The 18,383-nt window shown below is 51.9% G+C and overlaps 2 protein-coding genes across 8 annotated transcripts in view; one reads left to right on the plus strand and one right to left on the minus strand.

Annotated features, from left to right (window-relative positions):
* Window positions 1-18,383, plus strand: part of BBOF1 (basal body orientation factor 1) — a 1,057,902-nt gene that overhangs the window by 575,213 nt on the left and 464,306 nt on the right. The gene's annotated exons all lie outside the window — the stretch shown is intronic.
* LTBP2 (latent transforming growth factor beta binding protein 2) overlaps window positions 1-18,383 on the minus strand; it is a 114,682-nt gene that overhangs the window by 90,607 nt on the left and 5,692 nt on the right. For all 6 annotated transcript variants that reach the window (XM_065593351.1, XM_042858522.2, XM_008164621.4 and 3 more), the window contains exons 2-3: window positions 10,349-10,419; window positions 1,521-1,764 (exon numbers count right to left, since the gene is read on the minus strand). In XM_065593351.1, coding sequence (XP_065449423.1) covers window positions 1,521-1,764; window positions 10,349-10,419 — 315 coding nt within the window. The remainder of the gene's footprint in view (window positions 1-1,520; window positions 1,765-10,348; window positions 10,420-18,383) is intronic.

An 18,383-nucleotide genomic window follows, 5' to 3' on the forward strand; every position in this document is an offset into this window, starting at 1 on the left:
GAGCTGGGCTGTAGCCAATGAGCTACTTTTAACACACAAAAACAAAGAAACAACAACCACCTCGAGCTCCTACCACACAGTACTCAATGTAGAAGGGGTTAGTCTCTCTTAGGCACAGTACCAAATAAACAAAAGCTGCAGAGTTACCTAAGCATAACAATCCTGCACCAGATACCCACGCACATACTAGATTACACTACTATATATAAGAACTATATATAGTAGTGTAATATAAGTGTGTAACAGTTACACGAACCCTTTGCTCCTAAGATCTATGATGATAGGCACCTTGGAAACACCTGTGTACATTTGTATACTATCCCAAGTACCTGTGCTCTTCTCTGCACATAATAATAGCACAACTCTAACCAATATTCTTACCTAGGGGTGTTGCTTGGACACACAAAAACCCACCAGCCAGTCCTCCTGGCTGAGACCATTAAAGATGCTACTGAACTGGACAAAGGACAACACTATTAAAACTTGGGGAGGCTCTGTCCTGGGATACATTCACCACTAAAGCGCCTCCTTCTGGCTGCCCTGAAGATTAGTTCCTTCCAGGTTTGACGCCCCCTTCTGTCACTCGCTCATGCACCCTTCCACCTCATTCTCTCTCTGTGACTCAGGGTGCTCTCTCTTCATGGCTTGGCCATCTGGCCAGGTCACTTGTGCTTTCCCCTTATGGGCGTACCAAAGTCCCACAGGATGAACAGTCCCAGGCAGGCTGCAAATCCACTGTCCTGACTATGCCACTTCCCCAGTGGCTGGTAGGGGAACCTGGGCCCAGCTTCCAGCTCAGGGACCCTCTAATCAGCAGCCAAGGTCTGCAATGTCCCACCTTGCTACCACTTCCCTGAGTCTTTTCCTACTCTACCTCCCTCAGGCTTTCACTCCACACCCTTCTGTATAACCCTTCTGTATAACCCTTTTTCAGGGCCTCAATCTCCCCAGGTTTCTGCTCTCCCCCTGGCTTTCCTTCCCTCCCTCATTAACAACCAGAGTGGCTGGAGGCTCCCTCACTGCAGCCCTTTTTCTGCTGCCAATTTCCTGGCTTTATACTAGCCCTGCCTGTTCCTTCTCACTGGGCTCCTTCCTCAGTCTGTGGCTACTTAGGCCACACCTGAGAGGAACTAGGTGTCCTATCTGGCGCCTTCTCAGTCTCATTAACTCTTCCTAGGCCAGTGTGGGGTGAACACTCCACCACAGGCTCTTCCCCACAGTCGCACTTGTTCCAAGGGACCAGGAGATAGTGATGGGGACAAACCTAGTTCTATTTTGGAGCGGATTCAGGGCAATTGCCCCTGCACCAGTACTCTGCAGCTCTAATAGCCCCAAGAAAGAGCCTGTGACTTGGAATGGAAGCTAGATTTTCTGCATGGCAAAGCAAAGCACTATTCCCTAGAGCACTGGCTGGGCCTGGGGATGAGAGCTTGGGGCCTGGCCCAGCACAGCACAAACCCTGGGGTTAATTTTCATTTGTCAAGGGAATCTGGTTCCTGTTGGTAACTGGGGCGACTTACCCAGCTAGTGGTTGCTGCAAGATAGGTGTCTGGGCCCCTTTGGGTGAGCCTTCTCTCTCTGCACTGCCAGCCCTCTTCGGAAGGGAGCCTGCTGGGGGCTGGAGGGCTGCCACAGAGCCAGGAGGATGGTACACTCGTTCTGGAACGACCTCTTCACATTGGGCGCCCTGGAAACCCGAGCGGCAGATGCAGAGCTGGGGTCGGCTGCAGGATCCCTTGTTCTGGCATGGTGGGTCACAGACGGCTGGAGGGATATGGAAAGGAGTGAACAGAGATACATGGCTCCCAGTGCAACAGGCCCATGTTGCCCTCTCCATACAGTTGCAGTTTAAGGAGTGGGATAACGCAACCTGTCCCACCCCAACACCAAAAGTTAAAGGAGGCTTCCCTTCCCCACCACCCCTTGGCTAAATCCCAGCTTCAGGAGTGACCCTTCCCTTCCCTCAGTCAACTCCTAAGGGCAGGTGAACTGCTCAGACTCGGGTGCAGAGGAAGATCAGACTGACACATTTCACACAGGTCACATCTTTGGGTTGCTACTGCGCTGGGTTAGACTGGAGCCGGCACCCTGGAGGTGAAAGTCTCGGTACTATGATTACCATGGATCACTAATATGATCTACGAGAGAGAGAGAGAGAGATCTGAGAGCTGCTACTCATCCCTCCATTGAACTCAAAGGGGCTACTCCTGAATTACTTCAATACAAGTGAAAGCAGAAATGGGCTCAGAAGAGCTTACAATCCAGTGCCCTGATCCCCACATGGAGCTCATTGCAAGAAGAAGGTCTCAATCAAGCTGAGAACAGGAGCTGCACTAGCACAGGGAGGGATTGGAGAAGGGAAGCATGAGGCGGAGGACAATATGGCTCTGGGATCCCTTGGGAGTTGTTTTATTAGGTTTCATTTTATGATATTGCTTTATTATTCTATTTCATGGTTATATTGTATGGATCCCCTCCCTGATCCCTCTGAGCTCTCTTGTCCTCTCTGGAACATTTCTGCCCTTCCCCTGCCAGCTAATTCTGAAGTCACCATGCTCAAATTCCTTAGCAGTTACAGGGACTTACAGTTCATTAACTTCATGCCCAAATCATCCTCACAGCCTGTGTGTGTTCCTAATTACAGCACATCAGCTTCAGCTCTGACTCTGGGAGGAAAGTGCCATTAATTACATGCTGGGCCCTAATGCTTCCCAAGTTAACAGGAGCCAAATTGGGCTTATAATCCAGTCAGTAATAGTCAGGAAATCACAGTTCACTTCAGTGGGACCAAGTTAGTCATTCTCCACTGGGCAACAGCTACAAGGCTCATGGCTAAAGGAGACCAAATGTACAGCATCTCCCTTAACGGAAGGGAAGCCCCAACCAACAAAAGCCCCTCCGGAGGGTTTGGATTTTAGGTCTATGGGAACCTGTTTGGATAAAGCAAGAACAATTCAACCTTCACGTGCAGCTCAACCTGTGCCCAAACGGACCCTTTCTGTGGGGGCTGAAATGTGCAGTGAACGTTTCTATCACAGTTATTTTAGATTGCGTGGTTCCCCCATGAGCCAAGCAGAAGGGACTGGTGTCTAAGGCAGCCTGACATACCATCCATGTTCTCATATAGCAATGTAAACTTTTAATGCACCTCCCTTGTGTTTGGGTTCCCATACAACACCCATCACTGGTATCCAAGCGCCAGTTCATCACTCAAGGCACATGGACAAAGAAAACATTTACAAACCTGACCACACATGCCACCTCCTCACCCAGTTTGACTCACTCCCAAATACCTCCTCCCCCAGAATCCAGAACAGAAAGGCCTTGCCGCCCTATAAGACCAGTGGGGATGGGTCCTGTCTGAAAATGGCCTGCCACCAGCCCCTTCTCAGTGAGATCACAGGCATGCTGGCTTGGTTACTAAGTTGACCTTGACTGCTATGTTACTGTACCGGGGGAGAGGCAGGTCTCGGAGATGGGCAGAACCCAAACCACTTAGGGGTGTATAGGCTAAAGCCAACAACTGGAATTACATCCCTCCGTGAAGTGAATCGGCCATCAGTGCAGATCCCACAGCACAACCAGGGTCCCAGACGGGCAAAAATTCCACCATGTCAGTGTAGTCTGACACTACGGGGTTTTATGTCATTTAGAATCAGAGGATCAGGCACCCGGTGCTTGCAATGTTCACGACAAGAGTGCAGAGCTGTGCAGGCTCCATGCTTCTGTCAGAGAGAGTGGATAGAGGAAGGATGTGCGAGTTTGCGGGGATTTTGAAAAGAAGGCGTGAAATATAATGGGATTCAGAACACTGCATTATGGGAAGTTGACCCCATGCTCCCAGTCACCCCTGCATGACTCGTTTTGGCCCCAATAGGCATTGCAAAAACGTCCCAAAACACCCGGTGCTGGATGGTGGTGAGTTGCACGGTGGGATACCTACCCACAGCGCACTGCACTCTGCATCGATACAAGCACTTCTGGTGAGGATGCGCACTGCCAACACAAGGAGCGTAGCGATGGAATAACTGCAACAGCTGTATGCTCACGTAACTTAGGTCAACATAATTTTGTATGGCAGACCTGGCCACAAACTTTCGAGCCAAACAGAGTTCTTCTTACTCCGAGCATCATCGCTAAATACAAGGTGGAACAGATTGTTTAGCATAAATAGTTAGCACACATTCTAAGGGACCACTCAAGATAGAGTGGCCCGTTAATATCTCTGCAGTCATAGTACAAAAAGGGGTTGTTAGTGCGTGGACTGAATGACACACTGGATTTATGGCTTATTACAACAATCTGTAACCCACTAACCCTCTCTTTTTGTCCTATGTCTCTTAGGGCTGGTCCACACTAATCCCCCAGTTCGAACTAAGATACGCAACTTTGTCGAAGTACCTTAGTTCGAACTACAAGGTACTTACCGTGGGTCCACACGCGGCAGGCAGGCTTCCCTGTCAACTCCACGTACTCTTCTCGCGGAGCAGGAGTACTGGCGTCGACGGCGAGCACTTCCGGAATCGATTTATCGCGTCTAGACAAGACACGATAAATCGATCCCAGAAGATCGATTGCTTACCGCCGAACCCGGAGGTAAGTATAGACGTGCCCTTAGAACGTGTGCTAACTACTTATGCTAAACAATCTGTTCCACCTTGTATTTAGCAGTGATGCTCAGGTTACCTTTCCCAGACCTGAAGAAGAGCTCTTTGTGGCTCGAAAGTTTGTACCTCTCATCAACAGAAGTTGGGCCAATAAAAGATGTTACCTCACCCATCTTGTCCTCTAATATCCTGGGACGGACACAGCTACAATTACACCACATACAGTATATTCATGTCAGCGGTAAACTCTGGTAATTTATCAGGAGCCCAGCCATCAGAGCCCAGCCATTCTAGGAATTCATGAGCTGCTGAGATAAAGCAAGTGAAGAAGGAGAGTGGGGTCAGACCCATTCTCTCTTCAGGCAGTAGCGGAACTGCCATAGCTGAAATATTCCAGCCCTTGGATCTATCCCCTGCCAAGCTGTTCCAGCAGGCTTAAAAAAGAACTTGAAATCCCTCTGAAAACTGTTTTTCACCCACTCCAGATGCGTAACAGAGGAAAGAGGGCTGATCATCTGACAGCAGCAGCATTGCCAACCCCCAGCATTTAAAAATCATGAGTCAGGCCCTAAAAAATCACAAGCTTCTAAAAAAAAATTATAAATATTGGATTCTTTTTATTTGCCTTCCAGCTCTTAGATCACACCCAGGTCACGTTTCAAGCTTTTCTCTGCACCGTTAGGGGCTAGAAACATACTCTTTTTAAATGAAAACTGAGATTCTCCAGTAATCACTTGTCTCCAGGAGTTGGGGCTTTAAGGAAAAACAACAAATATTGCACGACTCATGATAAAATCATGAGAGTTGACATCAAAATAATAATAGCTCTAGCACAGGGGTGGGCAAACTACGACCCAGGGGCCACATCTGGCCCTCCAGGCATTTTAATCTGGCCCTCCGGGGAGTTGGGTCTGGGGCTTGCCCCGCTCTGGCGCTCCAGCTGGAGAGCAGGGTCGGGAGCTTGCCCCACTCCACGTGGCTCCCAGAAGCAGTGGCATGTCCCCGCTCTGGCTCCTATGCGTAGGGGCAGACAGCTTGGTTTGCTGATCTGTCTGGGTAGGAACAAAGGAACATTCCAAGTGGTTGCAAACTTTGTTCAGTAAATTAAAACTCACTCACCCACTCTCCCCAATTCTCAGTTTAGCAGGAAGTGTCCAAATGTCCCAGAATTAGATACTTGCATGTTTCTGCATCTTCCCAGCCTTTGAGTCTCAGGAAATTCCCTTTTTTCCCCATTGGATTTCAACCCCCAAGACTGGAAAAAGCCACATGGCCAGAGAATTTTGCCCAAGATCTGGATTCAGTCATACACACAGATAATGATGAATGAAAATCCCTGGAAAACTGTGAGCTGGAGAAGGGAGAAAATCACTGTGCTTGGTATGTTACAGGCATTAGATCCTCAAAGAATAGGGGCAACATTCTGGCCATACTCTATCTCCTGTCTCAATGCTGAGACCCAACCTATGGCCTTTAGACCTAAGTAGAAGCTCCTCCCCTCCTTTCTCACAGACACATTGTCTCTGGTTGCATTTCCATCTGGATCGATCCCCCGCTTTGCTCCATGTACAAGATCAGGAGATCAAAAATTAAACAAAAACACATTATGGCTGGGAAATTAATGGGAACAGGATGCCAAGGTCCCCTAGGCAGCTTTTAAAATATCAGCCTGAGTGTCCCCAGCAACCCAAACTCAGGCAGAACAGCCTGGGGAGGGAGGCTGCTGGGGACCAAGCAATGTTTACTCAGCCGAACCATTAGTTTAGCTTCAAGGAGAGAAAGGTTTTGCTCTAAGGCCTGTCTGAGATTTACCATCCCCTACCAGGGAGGGACATTGTCAGGCCTCCCCAGGTTGACAGGGTCCTTTTAATTAATCTTTGCTGACAATGGCCTGGCACTTGAGCAATCATGGGCAGCCCACATGGGCAGGAGCCCAGCTCCCAAATAGCATTTGTGCTGCTCACCGAAAAGTCGCTAATGAGAGAAAGATGCCGGCCCCGCACTTTGTTTACAGACATCGTCTGGCAGCCCAACGTGCTCTCTACTGTTTGTCTGCCGGTGGGGTGGGGAAGAGAGGTGAGTCAGTCTTTGGCCCCTTGCTCCAGAACAGAAATTATTTGGCTTCTCTGGAATAATTACATTAACAATCACAAGATCCTGCAGTGAACAAAGTGGGGCCTCATTCTCTCACTGACGACCTGGGCAGATCCTGTTACCCAGGTGAAGTCACTGGGGCTCTCGGATACTCTGGGCAGATTCCATAGGCTGAACTTTTATTTACGTTTCCCCTGGTGTCCAAGTTTGTTCTGACTGCCCCTGGACACTGAGCTGCAGTAGAGTGCACCCCACTTGAGACCAGGATAAAAACATTGGGGCAGGTGCACTCTTATAGCCAGATGGACAGAACAGGTCAGGAGGCGGTGCCTGGGATGGATGGGGAAAGCCTCACAGATAGCACAGAATGCTGGTTACTGGGCTATCTTATCTGAAACCTCTTGGGGCCAGAGATGATGTTTCAGCTCCTCTGGTCTGTTTGCTGTTGGCACATTCATGAATTCTAACTTCTAGTCGAATGCTTCTGGGAGCCTGAAATGTTCTAAAACAGATACATTAACCTGCTCATCCATAAATCTAAACAGCTACGCAAACATGACCAAGCAGCACAGATTCCTTCCCAATTCCCCTGGGCATGTCCCAGAGCTGCCTAGTACAGCCCCCATCTCCAATTCCTTCCAATCAGGAAGATTCAGGCACAGTTGTGGCACCCACTCTCCTGGGCCATTGCTCTGACTCCTGCAAATGGCTTTTGCAGAGCAGAGGCAGTCTCCGTCTCCATCACAAGTCCTGGCACATTCGGCGCAACAGCAGGAACACTTCACGAGCGGAAGGCTTTAATAAGCCAGCACGATGGGAACTCCGAGCTGGGAAGTGACAGCACAGCAAGAGGGCTATAAAAAGACGAGGAGAGGAAGAATCGCACTTCGCCATGAGAGGAAGGAGGAGAGATTTCAGAGGCCAGGTTGGCCCAGGGAAACTCAACCCTGAACAGGAAAGAACTCAAGACTCCTGCATTTTTATGCTAAAGAAAGGAACGTACATGTGTTTACAATGGAAAGAGAACTCCACTTAGCTGGAGGTGGCTTTGGAACGTGGAGTCAGATGGTGCCAACCCAGAGGGATAGTTTTCTGGGAACTCTGGTGCACACTGGCTTCAGGCCCACCTACTACAACAGCCTCACGCAGCAAGGGCACAGACAGCTCCTGGACTCAGGGTCCATTGCAACCCACACATCATTTTGTGCCCTGCACACCCCCCTCTGGCAGCAGCAAATACTTTCACTCTGAACTATGAGGAGGGGGTCACTAGAACTGGAGCCAGGCAGGAACAAAGGAGCTAGAAACAGGAGGCCTGGATATTCAGGGATGGGCATATTAGTAATACCATTGGCTGCGCTGAGGAGTTTCTGATCTCCTCCACCCCATCCCCCACCTGCACCTTCCACAGGCCTCAAACTAGCTCCCACTTCTGCCCGATTCCCACTTTGTTACAGCTCCTACCACTGCCCACACAGCACCCTCCCCCCAGGATCTGTGGCACTAGTGGGGAGCCCACCCAGAGTAAGACCAAATCAAACCCTGTTCCTTTCCAGGGGCACAAAGGCACCCCATTCTCAGAATCCAGAGAAGGATGAGATCTAAGTTCTCCATATAGCTGTCTGTTCCCCTGCTGTCCTCTCAGTCAGTCTACTGTTAAACGGGGCTCCCACCCCTTCCCTTGGGAGAAGGTTCCACAGCCTGACCCATCTCACCATCAGGCAGTGTCTTCCTGATATTTTGCCTACGCTTCCTTTTGCTCAGTCTTTTGCCGTTACCCCTCATGACACTCCAGTATAACACTTTGCACTAATCTCTCTCACTGCAGATCTTGGCCAGTGTGGGCCTACAGCGATTACTCATGGCTTGTGTGCACCAGGCTGTCCTGTTGTGTTTATACGGGGCTGTGAGAAAACCAGACAAGTTTGTAGACACAGTGCTGACCCTGAGTGCCTGGGCAGGGGAGACAAGGACAACTAGCCACTCCTCTGCTTTCTCTGTAATGCTGCTTATTGCTCAAGAGTCCAGTCTCCTCCAGACTTTCCTCACTCTTACTATTGCTCTCCTTATTTGCTTGTGAACGAGGTTTGATTTCCAGGGCTCACTAGAAGAGCAGCTGCAATCTACTCCACTTTATAAACCCCAGATGCAGACCCTGCTCCACTACAACATCACAGATGGGTGAAGCAGAATTCCCGGGTGGCCAACTCCAGAAGTCAGGCCCACTGAAGACAGGCATGGAAAGGAGAGAGACTATTGCTTGGATTTACACATGTTCTCTGCACAGAGTGTCTCTGGGATTATTTGGGCAACAGGTCAGAGGGGAACAGGCAGATTTCTGCGGGTGGTCCACAAAGCATGGCAGCAGCAAATGGTGGAGCTGAGGCATCTGCAGGATAAACCCCTCTCTTCATTCATTCTGTGGTTTTAGAGGATTTATGTGTTTGGAAACTTACAAGCCGTGCTGGATCCACAGGTTAAGAAAACTAACCAGCAACCAGTGAGCTGCCCTGATTTACAATGTAATTAATTGCATCGCTGGGGTTCCAGCTCATGTGGTTAATGATGTCACCAGAGCCCCCTCCATGGGATTATTTCCCTGTAAATCACTCCACTCTGTTTTAGTCCTATGAATGTGTTGAGCGGAGCTGCCCTGCAGGAGGCCCCAGCCCAGAGGGCCCTGCATTTACAGGCAAGAGAGGAGTTCTGAAGTAACAGCCAGGGAGAGGAAGAGAGTTCCCCAAACAGAGAGCCTGTATCAGAACTGAGGGATGGGGGTGCAGGTGTTTGTACTCACACTGCTCCAGTAATTCCTACCTTGGGAAGGCATCAAGGGACACAGCCTCCTTGGGAGGGCAGCTTCCCAGTAATGAGGTGGTCAGGGATTGAGTGACTGTTCAAGCCATTTTCTGTTGTCTCCCTAGTGCACACACCCCCCTTAAAGCAGGCTCCCACACCCCAGCCCTTCGCAGGGCAGCCCCTTAGCCAACCTAGTTAGTTACTTTTGTAAAAAACGTTCAGATCATTTGGAACCATCAGTCTGGGGGGCACCAGCTGCCATGTGATCATACCTCCACTACCCTCCCCCACCACTCTCCCTCCTGCAATTTATCACAATCACTTGGGTCTTGTTTCAAATTTATCAGCTCTTAGGAGCAGGCCCATGTTTCTGAATGTATATGTGCAGTACCCAGCCTAGTGGGGCCCCGATCCTGATTAATAACAAATTAACAAGGGGAAGGGGGCTGGTCTCTGATGCAGCCGATGTTAGCATGGACCACTGACCTGGCCAGAAGTGCTGCAGCACCAACAGGGGATATGCAGCCCAGCTCTGGGAACTATATATGTAACAGCAGCCATAGAGGGTGCTCTGTTCTCTCTGCCGTGGGAAGCACACCATGCCCATAACAGGGGCTGGGGTGAATCAGGCAGAGAAGGGAATTCTCTCATTGTTTATGTCTCAACCAAATAGTGGAGAAATTCAAAGACATCAGTGTAACGACTAAGGAGGATTCAGGGTCAAAGGACTGGGAAGGGGCATTCTCTGGCCCACCTGCCACACCCATCACTGGGATAGCTGAGTGCCTGCCAGCCATGCATTAAGTGCCATGACTGACGTCTCTAATCAATGGTTCTTTCGTACTCACGTTTGATGCATCGGTTTGTGCCAGGAGCAGTTGTCCACCCTGAGCAGCATTGTCCCCCGCAGACGTTTGGCCTAAGCAGTCACAAATGGCAGGATTAGGAAAAGAGAGATGGTGAGGCCTCCTCATAGCCAGCACCTCCAGAGACACCAACAGAACCACTTCCTACAGCATCTGAGCTTTCCTTGCACCCAGACCACTGCAGCCTGAGCTCTCAAGCCAACCCAGGCTGGGCTTTTTAAATGCTTGGAGGCAGTGATGAGCTCCCAAAATCCTAATAACCGGTTCCCTACCGGGTCCTTGGCAGCACTTAGGCGGTGGCGGGGGGGCGGGGGGGGAAGAGGGCCTTCACTCGCTCCCGGTTTTCAGCAGCATTTCGGCGGCAGGTCCTTCACCTGGAGCGAATGAAGACACCCCCTCCTGCCACCGAAGTGCCGGTAGGGAGCCTTACGGTGAGTACAAGCCCCATGTGCCTATCTCCCCCACACACACACACCCATCCGACCCCAACCCACTTCCTGCCCCCGACTGCCCCCCTCAGAACCCGCAACCATCAACTCCCCTGCTCCTTGTCCCCTGACCACCCCCTCCCGAGACCCCCCACCCTAACTGCCCCCCAGAACCCTACCCCCTCCAACCGCTTCCTGCCCCTTATCCAACCCCTCCTCCCAGCCCCGGCACCCTTACCATGCTGCTTAAAGCGGCAGGAGCTGCAGAGCTGCCCAGAGCACTGGCGCCGGCGGCACAGCGTGCTGGGGCTCTGCGAGAGGGGCAGGGAAGCGGGGTAGGGTCCAGGGGAGCCTCCCCAGCTGGGAGCTCAGGCGGGCCGGACAGGACGGTCCCGCGGGCCGGATGTGGGCCACGGACAGGAGTTTGCCCACCCGCCGGCCACTTTACAACCGGTTCTACACCAGCTTCTAAATTTAACAACCGGTTCTTGTGAACCGGCTCCAGCTCACCACTGCTTGGAGGGGAAACCCCCTAGAAAGGAACATCCAGGTGCTACGGCAGAGGTGGGCAAACTTTTTGGGCCAAGGGCCACATCTGGGTGGGGAAAACTGTATGCAGGGCTGGGGCAGGGGATTGGGGTGCAGGAGGGAGTGCAGGGTGTGGGAGGGGGTTCGGTGTGCAGGAAGGGGCTCAGGGCAAGGGATTGGGGCAGAGGAGGGGTGCGGGGTGCATGAGAGGGCTCGGGGAAGGGGTTTGGGGTGCAGGAGGGTGCGGAGTGCAGGAGGGGTGCGGACTGCGGGAGGGGGCTAAAGGCAGGGAGTTGGGGGGCGGGGTGCAGGAGGGGATCAGGCTCCGGGGTAACAGCGGCGCACACTGGGGCCAGGGCAGGCTCCCTGCATGCCTGCCCTGTCCCCAGCCCCGCGCCGCTCCAGGATGCGCTGCGGCCCCTGGGGGATGGGGAGTGGAGGGCTTCGCATGCGCTGCCCTTGCCGCACCTCCAGGTACCTCCTCTGAAGCTCCCATTGGCCATGGTTCCCCATTCCCGGCTAATGGGAGCTGCAGGGGGCGGTGCCTGGAGGCCGCAGGGACATGGTGCCAGCTGCTTCTGAGAGCGGCGTGGGGCCCACGGCGTCACAGGGGGCAATCCCGCAGGCTGGATCCAAAGCCCTGAGGGGCCAGATCTGGCCCACGGGCCGTAGTTTGCCCACCTCTATGCTACGGGGAGTGGTGAGGGTGACTCAGTAGGGGGCGCGCTCCCTGCTGAATCAGTGCTAACCTCAATGCCCTAGCATGGTTGCTAGGGGGTGCTGCACTGCCAGAGGTGCCATTTTGCTCATGAGTATGTTGGTAAATGCAAAGTAACGCACATTGGAAAACATAATCCCAGCTATACATGTAAAATGATGGGGTCTAAATTGGCTGTGACCACTCAAGAAAGAGATCTTGGAGTCACTGTGGATAGTTCTCTGAAAATAGCCACTCAATGTGCAGCGGCAGTCAAAAAAGTGAACAGAATGTTGGGAACCATTAAGAAAGGGATAGATAATAAGACAGAAAATATCATATTGTCTCTATATAAATCCATGGTACGCCCACATCTTGAATACTGCATGCAGATGTGATCGCTCCATCTCAAAAAAGATATATTGGACTTGGAAAAGGTTCAGAAAAGGGCAACAAAAATTATTAGGGTTATGGAACGGCTGCCATATAAGGAGAGATTAATGAGACTTTTCAGCTTGGAAAAGAGACAGCTAAGGGGGGATATGATAGAGGTTTATAAAATCATGGCTGGTGTGGAGAAAGTAAATAAGGAAGTGTTATTTACTCCTTCTCATAACACACGAACTAGGGGTCACCCAATGAAATTAATCGGCAGCAGGTTTAAAACAAACAAAAGGGAGTGTTTCTTCACACAACGCACAGTCAACCTGGGAAACTCCTTGCCAGAGGATGTTGTGAAGGCCAAGATTATAACATGGTTTTAAAAAGACCTAGAAAAATTCATGGAGGATAGGTCCATCAATGGCTATTAGCCAGGATGGGCAGGGATGGTGTCCCTAGCCTCTGTTTGCCAAAAGCTGGAAATGAGTGACAGGGGATGGATCACTTGATGATTACCTGTTCTGTTCATTCCCTCTGGCATTGGCCACTGTTGGAAGACAGGATACTGGGCTAGATGGACCTTTGGTCTGACCCAGTAAGGCCGTTCTTATGTTCTTCTGAGTAATTTGAGGTCCTGACAATTGGGGGCCATTAAAGATCTCACAGAACCGTTTTCCAGGATTGGGTCTAATCCAGCATTGGTAATTATATTTTGCTCCCATAAATCTCCCCTGCTGCTTCAAATGGATACAGTATTTTTCTTCATTTCCTGCTTCAAACTGTTGTGGAGTGTTGCTTTGCACTATTAAACAGCTACATGGCTCACCCCAGAACGGGCTGCATTTCACTGTGTGCGAGTAGAGGCAGACAGCATGATTTCTGTAGCCGAGTAACTTCTTGTAAAGTACTTACCGATTCTTCAGGATCAAGCTCGTATTAATATTCATAGATTTTAAGGCAAGCAGGATTGATTATGTCATCTTAGCTAACTTCCTGCATAACACAGGCCATAGAAGGAATTCCTGCATCAAACCCATATCTAGTCTGCTTAGGCTTCACCTAGGGTTGCAAACTTTCTAATTGCACAAAACCAAACACCCTTGCCCCTCCTCTTCCCCTAGGCCCCACCCCTTCTCTGAGGTCCCACCCCCACTCACTCCATACCCCCTCCCTCTGTCACTCGATCTCTCCCACTCTCACTCACTCGCTCATTTTCACTGGGCTGGAGCAGGGAGTTGGGGTGCGGGAGGGGGTGAGAGCTCCGGCTGGGGCTGCGGCCAGACATGAGTGGTTCAGGGTGCAGGAGTGGGCTCTGGGCTGAGGCAGGGGTGCGAGCTCTGGGGTGGGCCAGAGATGAGGGATTTGGGGTACAGGAGGGGAATCAGGAAGAGGTGTGGGGTGCAGGCTCCAGGAAGGAAGTTTGGGTGTGGGAGAGGGCTCAGGGCTGGGGCAGGGGGCTGGAGCGCAGGAGAGGGTGAGGGGTGCAGGCTCCAGGTGGCACTTATCTTGGGGGGCTCCCCGGAAGTGGCGACATATCCCTCAGCTCCTAGGTGGAGGGATGGCCAGGCGGTTCCACTCTGCCTCCACCCGCAGGCGCCGTCCCCTCAGCTCCCATTGGCCATGCGGAGCCAGCGCTCAGGGCAGGGGCAGCGTGCAGAGCGCCCCTGGCCACACCTTCGCCTAGGAGCCGAGGGATATGTTGCCGCTTCCGGGGAAGCGCGCAGAGCCAGGTAGGGAGCCTGCCAGCCCCGCCAACCAGACATTTAACAGCCCGGTCAGCTGTGCTGACCGGAGCCGCCATGGTCCCTTTTCGACCGGGCATTCTGGTCGAAAACCAGACACCTGGCAACCCTAGCTGCACCATATCTTTAGATGTCTAAAAACATCCAATCATTATATTGTTGCAGGCCTCCCATCCAATTATTGACCAGGCCCAACCCCGCTTGCTTTGTGAGATGAGACATCACCACAGCTCCCCGCTCCTCCCTGAGGTGGCCTAGATGCACTTTGCAAATCACATTCAGCAGGTTTGTGAAGGAGCATAAACATTTCCTGTTCTTGCCTCAAATTACTGGCACAATCAGAAGGTGGTTTCTGCAGGCAGGAGCAGGCGCCGCCCCCAGAGAAGCTGCTTTGGCCTCAGATCAAACCAACAATTCCTCGTGGAATGAAGTCCGGAATCTTTGTCTAGATCTCGCTTGCTCGCTCACACACGCACGCACACACAGAGGGAACGCCTCTCAGTGTCTGCTGGTGAGAGTTGATCTCTTCCCAGGCCGTAGGGTGGCCAACACGTTCTGGGGTCCAGAGTGCAAGACTGGAATAGAGCAGGTGGCCCAGTACCTAGCAGGCCCTCCCACTCTCTGAGGGCACCACGTCAACATGCCCGCTTCTTGTGAGCTATCAGGGGGACAGCTGCACCCCAGCACCCTGGGGACTGGTCTGACTCTCCCTTGGAAGGCTGCTGCTGCCAGGCCTGCTGGAGCAGCCAGAGGCTGTGCGGGTGAAGCAGAAGCACAAAGAACAAGCACGGAAAGGAGTGAGAGGCCCGGGCTGACTCACTAGGAGTCATGGTTATCTTGGCAGCAGAACCACGTCTGAGGAGCACATGTGAAGCAGTGCATGCAAAAGGGTTAGGTGCTTTGTGTCACTCCCCCAGGCTCAGCTCCCTCTGGGCTCATTCTGTTGCTGATGATCTTTTCAGTGCCTGCCCCGAGGGCCCTCTAACTGCTCCTGGCAGGGCCTGCCTGCTGCTGCCTGTAGTGACAGACTCACTATCACAGCCTTGCTGTGTCCTCCAGGCTCATGGGCAATCCTAATCCTTAGCACTTTCTAGACACTAACTCAGATCCTCCACACCCCAAGAGGCAGGTCAGTATCATAAGCATTACATTGCAGATGGGGAAACTGAGGCTGGGACAGAGAAAGGGACTTGCCAAAGATCACATAGCGAGTCAGTGACAGAGCTTGGAAACTCCCAAAGTGATGCCAAACTCGCCAGGCCCCAGTGCCACTCTAGGGTGGGGAGGGTTGATTAGCTAAATATTTGTGAAGCTCTTGGAAGCAGTAAAATGCTAGCAAGGTGCTAAGGGTTATTCTTATTCCAGACTGCGTGGGCTGCACTGCTGGGACCACATGGGGAATGGAGCAAACTTTTCTCTCACCTCCTGATGAGACGGTGTTAATGGACAGCCAGGTGTGCTGGAGCCTTGGGAGACTGGGGGAGAAGATGACTGGGGGCTATAGAGCTGGGCAAAGCGGTCTTGGTTTTTCACTGAGCAGGAACCAGCCCTGGGAGCATCTGGTTACATTTAAAGCATTTACTTGACATTTTCATGGCTTGAATGCCATGTGGTTTTTGTTGTCTTATGAGGAATTCAAAATAAACCCCTGCAGGTTTAAGGAGCACGGCGTGTTTACAGCTCAGAGGGATGGTGCTCCAGGGAGTGGCTGACTTCCTGCAGCTTGGCAGAATAGCAGCCCCCAGCTGCGTGCAGCTCACTGCGCACTCCATGGCCAATGCCTCCCAACAACCACACAACTCAGAGAGGAGCCCTCTGGTTGCTGCCTTCTCCTCTGGTATTTTCCAGCCAAGGGGACTCACATGGAGCAGGAACTGGGGTTCCCTCACCCCCAGCATCGCAGCCCCGAGTTGGGAGCTCGCAACTCGGTGCTGTGGGGGCAATGCTCTAGGCTAGGTAGCTGCAGGGCTGCCCCACAACGAGGAGTTCTATATGTGTGAGAAGTCAACCACTACGCAGGGGCTGGGGCCTCTGGACTGAGGCAAAGGCAGCAGGTCAGAAGTGGCTGTGTGGAGCGACATGGGTCCCTGCTAGGCTCTGTGCAGCACTGAGCCCCCAGTGCTCTGTGAATAACACCAGCCAGAGCTAAACACACAGCCTGCATGACAGGCACCCATCCACCCTGCCATCTCAAATATGGTGTCCTGCTGGGGCTGTCCAGTGCTTCCCACCCAGAAACCTGAGAGCACAGGCAAGAGTGCCCAGCCAGGGGGCCACCATGCATCGGCCAATCCCCAGAGCCTGGATGGGGACTAGCTCTGTGTCACTAGCCCTCTGAACCCGATAGCCTAGGCACAATGCCTTGCTGGGGGCTGCCCTGCACCACCAGCCTTTGAACCCAAGAGCCCTGTTGGAAGGCTGCCCCATGCCACTGTCCCCTATGCTGCCAGTCACCATGCATGTACGGCCACTATGGCAGCATGGGCACGGTGGGTTGGCCACGTGTAATCCATGCTCCCTGTGCCCTGCTGAAGGGAAGCAAACTAGAATGGCATTTCCAGCTGAATGCAGCATATTAAGCAGAGACCAGGAATCCCACCCTCTGCACTGAGCAGCAGGGAGGGAATCAAGCCCTGGAGAGAGGCAGTGACTGGTGCCCATTCTGTTGCATGCAGGGCTAGCGGAGGTGAGAGGCGCACCGATACTATAACTCATACGGCAGGTACACAGCCTGGCCATTCTGTGGCAGGAGTGCTCAGCAGTTCCCAGTATCACCACCAGGTGGTACCAAGCTCAACACAGCCCAAAAGGCCCAGCATAAAAAGAAGAAATTTCCACAAGCAGGTCTCCCTGCCCAAGAGCCCTATCAGGTCAGCCACAGCAGGTGCTTGTACAAATTGAGGAGAAATGCGCATGGGGTTGGGCCTCAGGAGGGCCCATGCTCTAATCCTGGCTCTGCCACTGAGTGCCAAAGGGGTCTTGGCTAAGTCACCTCACTTCAGTCTCTGTTTCCCACCAATAACACAGGGCTGCGATACTTACGTACCTGTGGGGATGAGTCTGTTAGGGTACAGTGCCCTGACTACGCCAAGCGCTGATAATGATCATATTTAGCAGCTCTCACCTGAGGTGCTAGATGTGCTCTGTAATCTCCAAACACCCCAGTCTGGAGATAACAGCCCCAACTTGCACTCAAATTGAGCACAAGAGAAGCTGCCCCTCCCTCACTCAATAGGGTTGGCAGGTGCTCTAAGAAACAAGCAGCATCTGGGGCAACAAGGGGGAAGAGGGTTCCCTTTTTTGTGACAGAGTCATTCCTGCCCTGATCTTGCCAAGAGATCTCTAGGGCTCTGTGCAGGGGGAGAGGTCCACCCATGTGGTTCTTTCCAGGCTCAGGGCCTTAGTCATTGTTTTTCCTCCAGATGCCGTTTCCCTGGTCCACAAGTGCTGGGAGACAGAAAGACAGAACCTTTGGCTTGTTTCTTTGGAGTTCCTGTCACAACCTCATCTCCAAAGTTAGCGGGTAACTTCCTACGTGTCCACAGTGAAAACAGACCTTCAAGAATGCACAGTCTGCATGGAAAAGCCCCCTCTGCCCCCTATGTCAGGAAATGCCACAGCCACGGCAGAATGTGCAACCTTAACTCCGCCCCCTTGGCTTATTACAATACAGTCTTCCTTATTAATTATTTGTACTGCAGGAGCGACCTCAGTCAGGATCAGGGCCCCACTGCACTATGTGCTCCACACACACATAAGATGACACAAGCCTTGAAGACTCTGTAATCTTGTTGGAAACCAGATTCAAGCAAGTGTAACAAACACTAGGGAGAAGGAGGACAAGAGAAGCAGCGATAAGATCACGGAGTTGCACGCGTTAATGGTATGCACAGCCATTATGTGATCACATGCTTTCCCAAATATTACAATAGTATACAGTACATTTTTTTACAACCTTCTAGGCATCATCCTGTAGTACTGGGCACTGCACAATGTATTACTAATACACAGGCTCCATTAAAGTCATTCATATAGATTTAAAGCCAGAAGGGATCATTAAATTATCAGGGTTTGACCTCCTGTATAGCACAGGCCAGAGAATTTCATCCAACTTTATATAAGAAGTTCACCGTAAAACCTTCTTACACAACACAGAGTGAGAGTGAAAAGCTGCTGGCGTAGACAAGCCTCTGAAAATATGCATCTGAGTTAGCATCATTAACTGCCTCTGCCCCTGAGCA

The sequence above is a fragment of the Chrysemys picta genome, chromosome 4 (assembly GCF_011386835.1).
Source record: "Chrysemys picta bellii isolate R12L10 chromosome 4, ASM1138683v2, whole genome shotgun sequence".
NCBI classification, from domain to species: domain Eukaryota; kingdom Metazoa; phylum Chordata; order Testudines; family Emydidae; genus Chrysemys; species Chrysemys picta.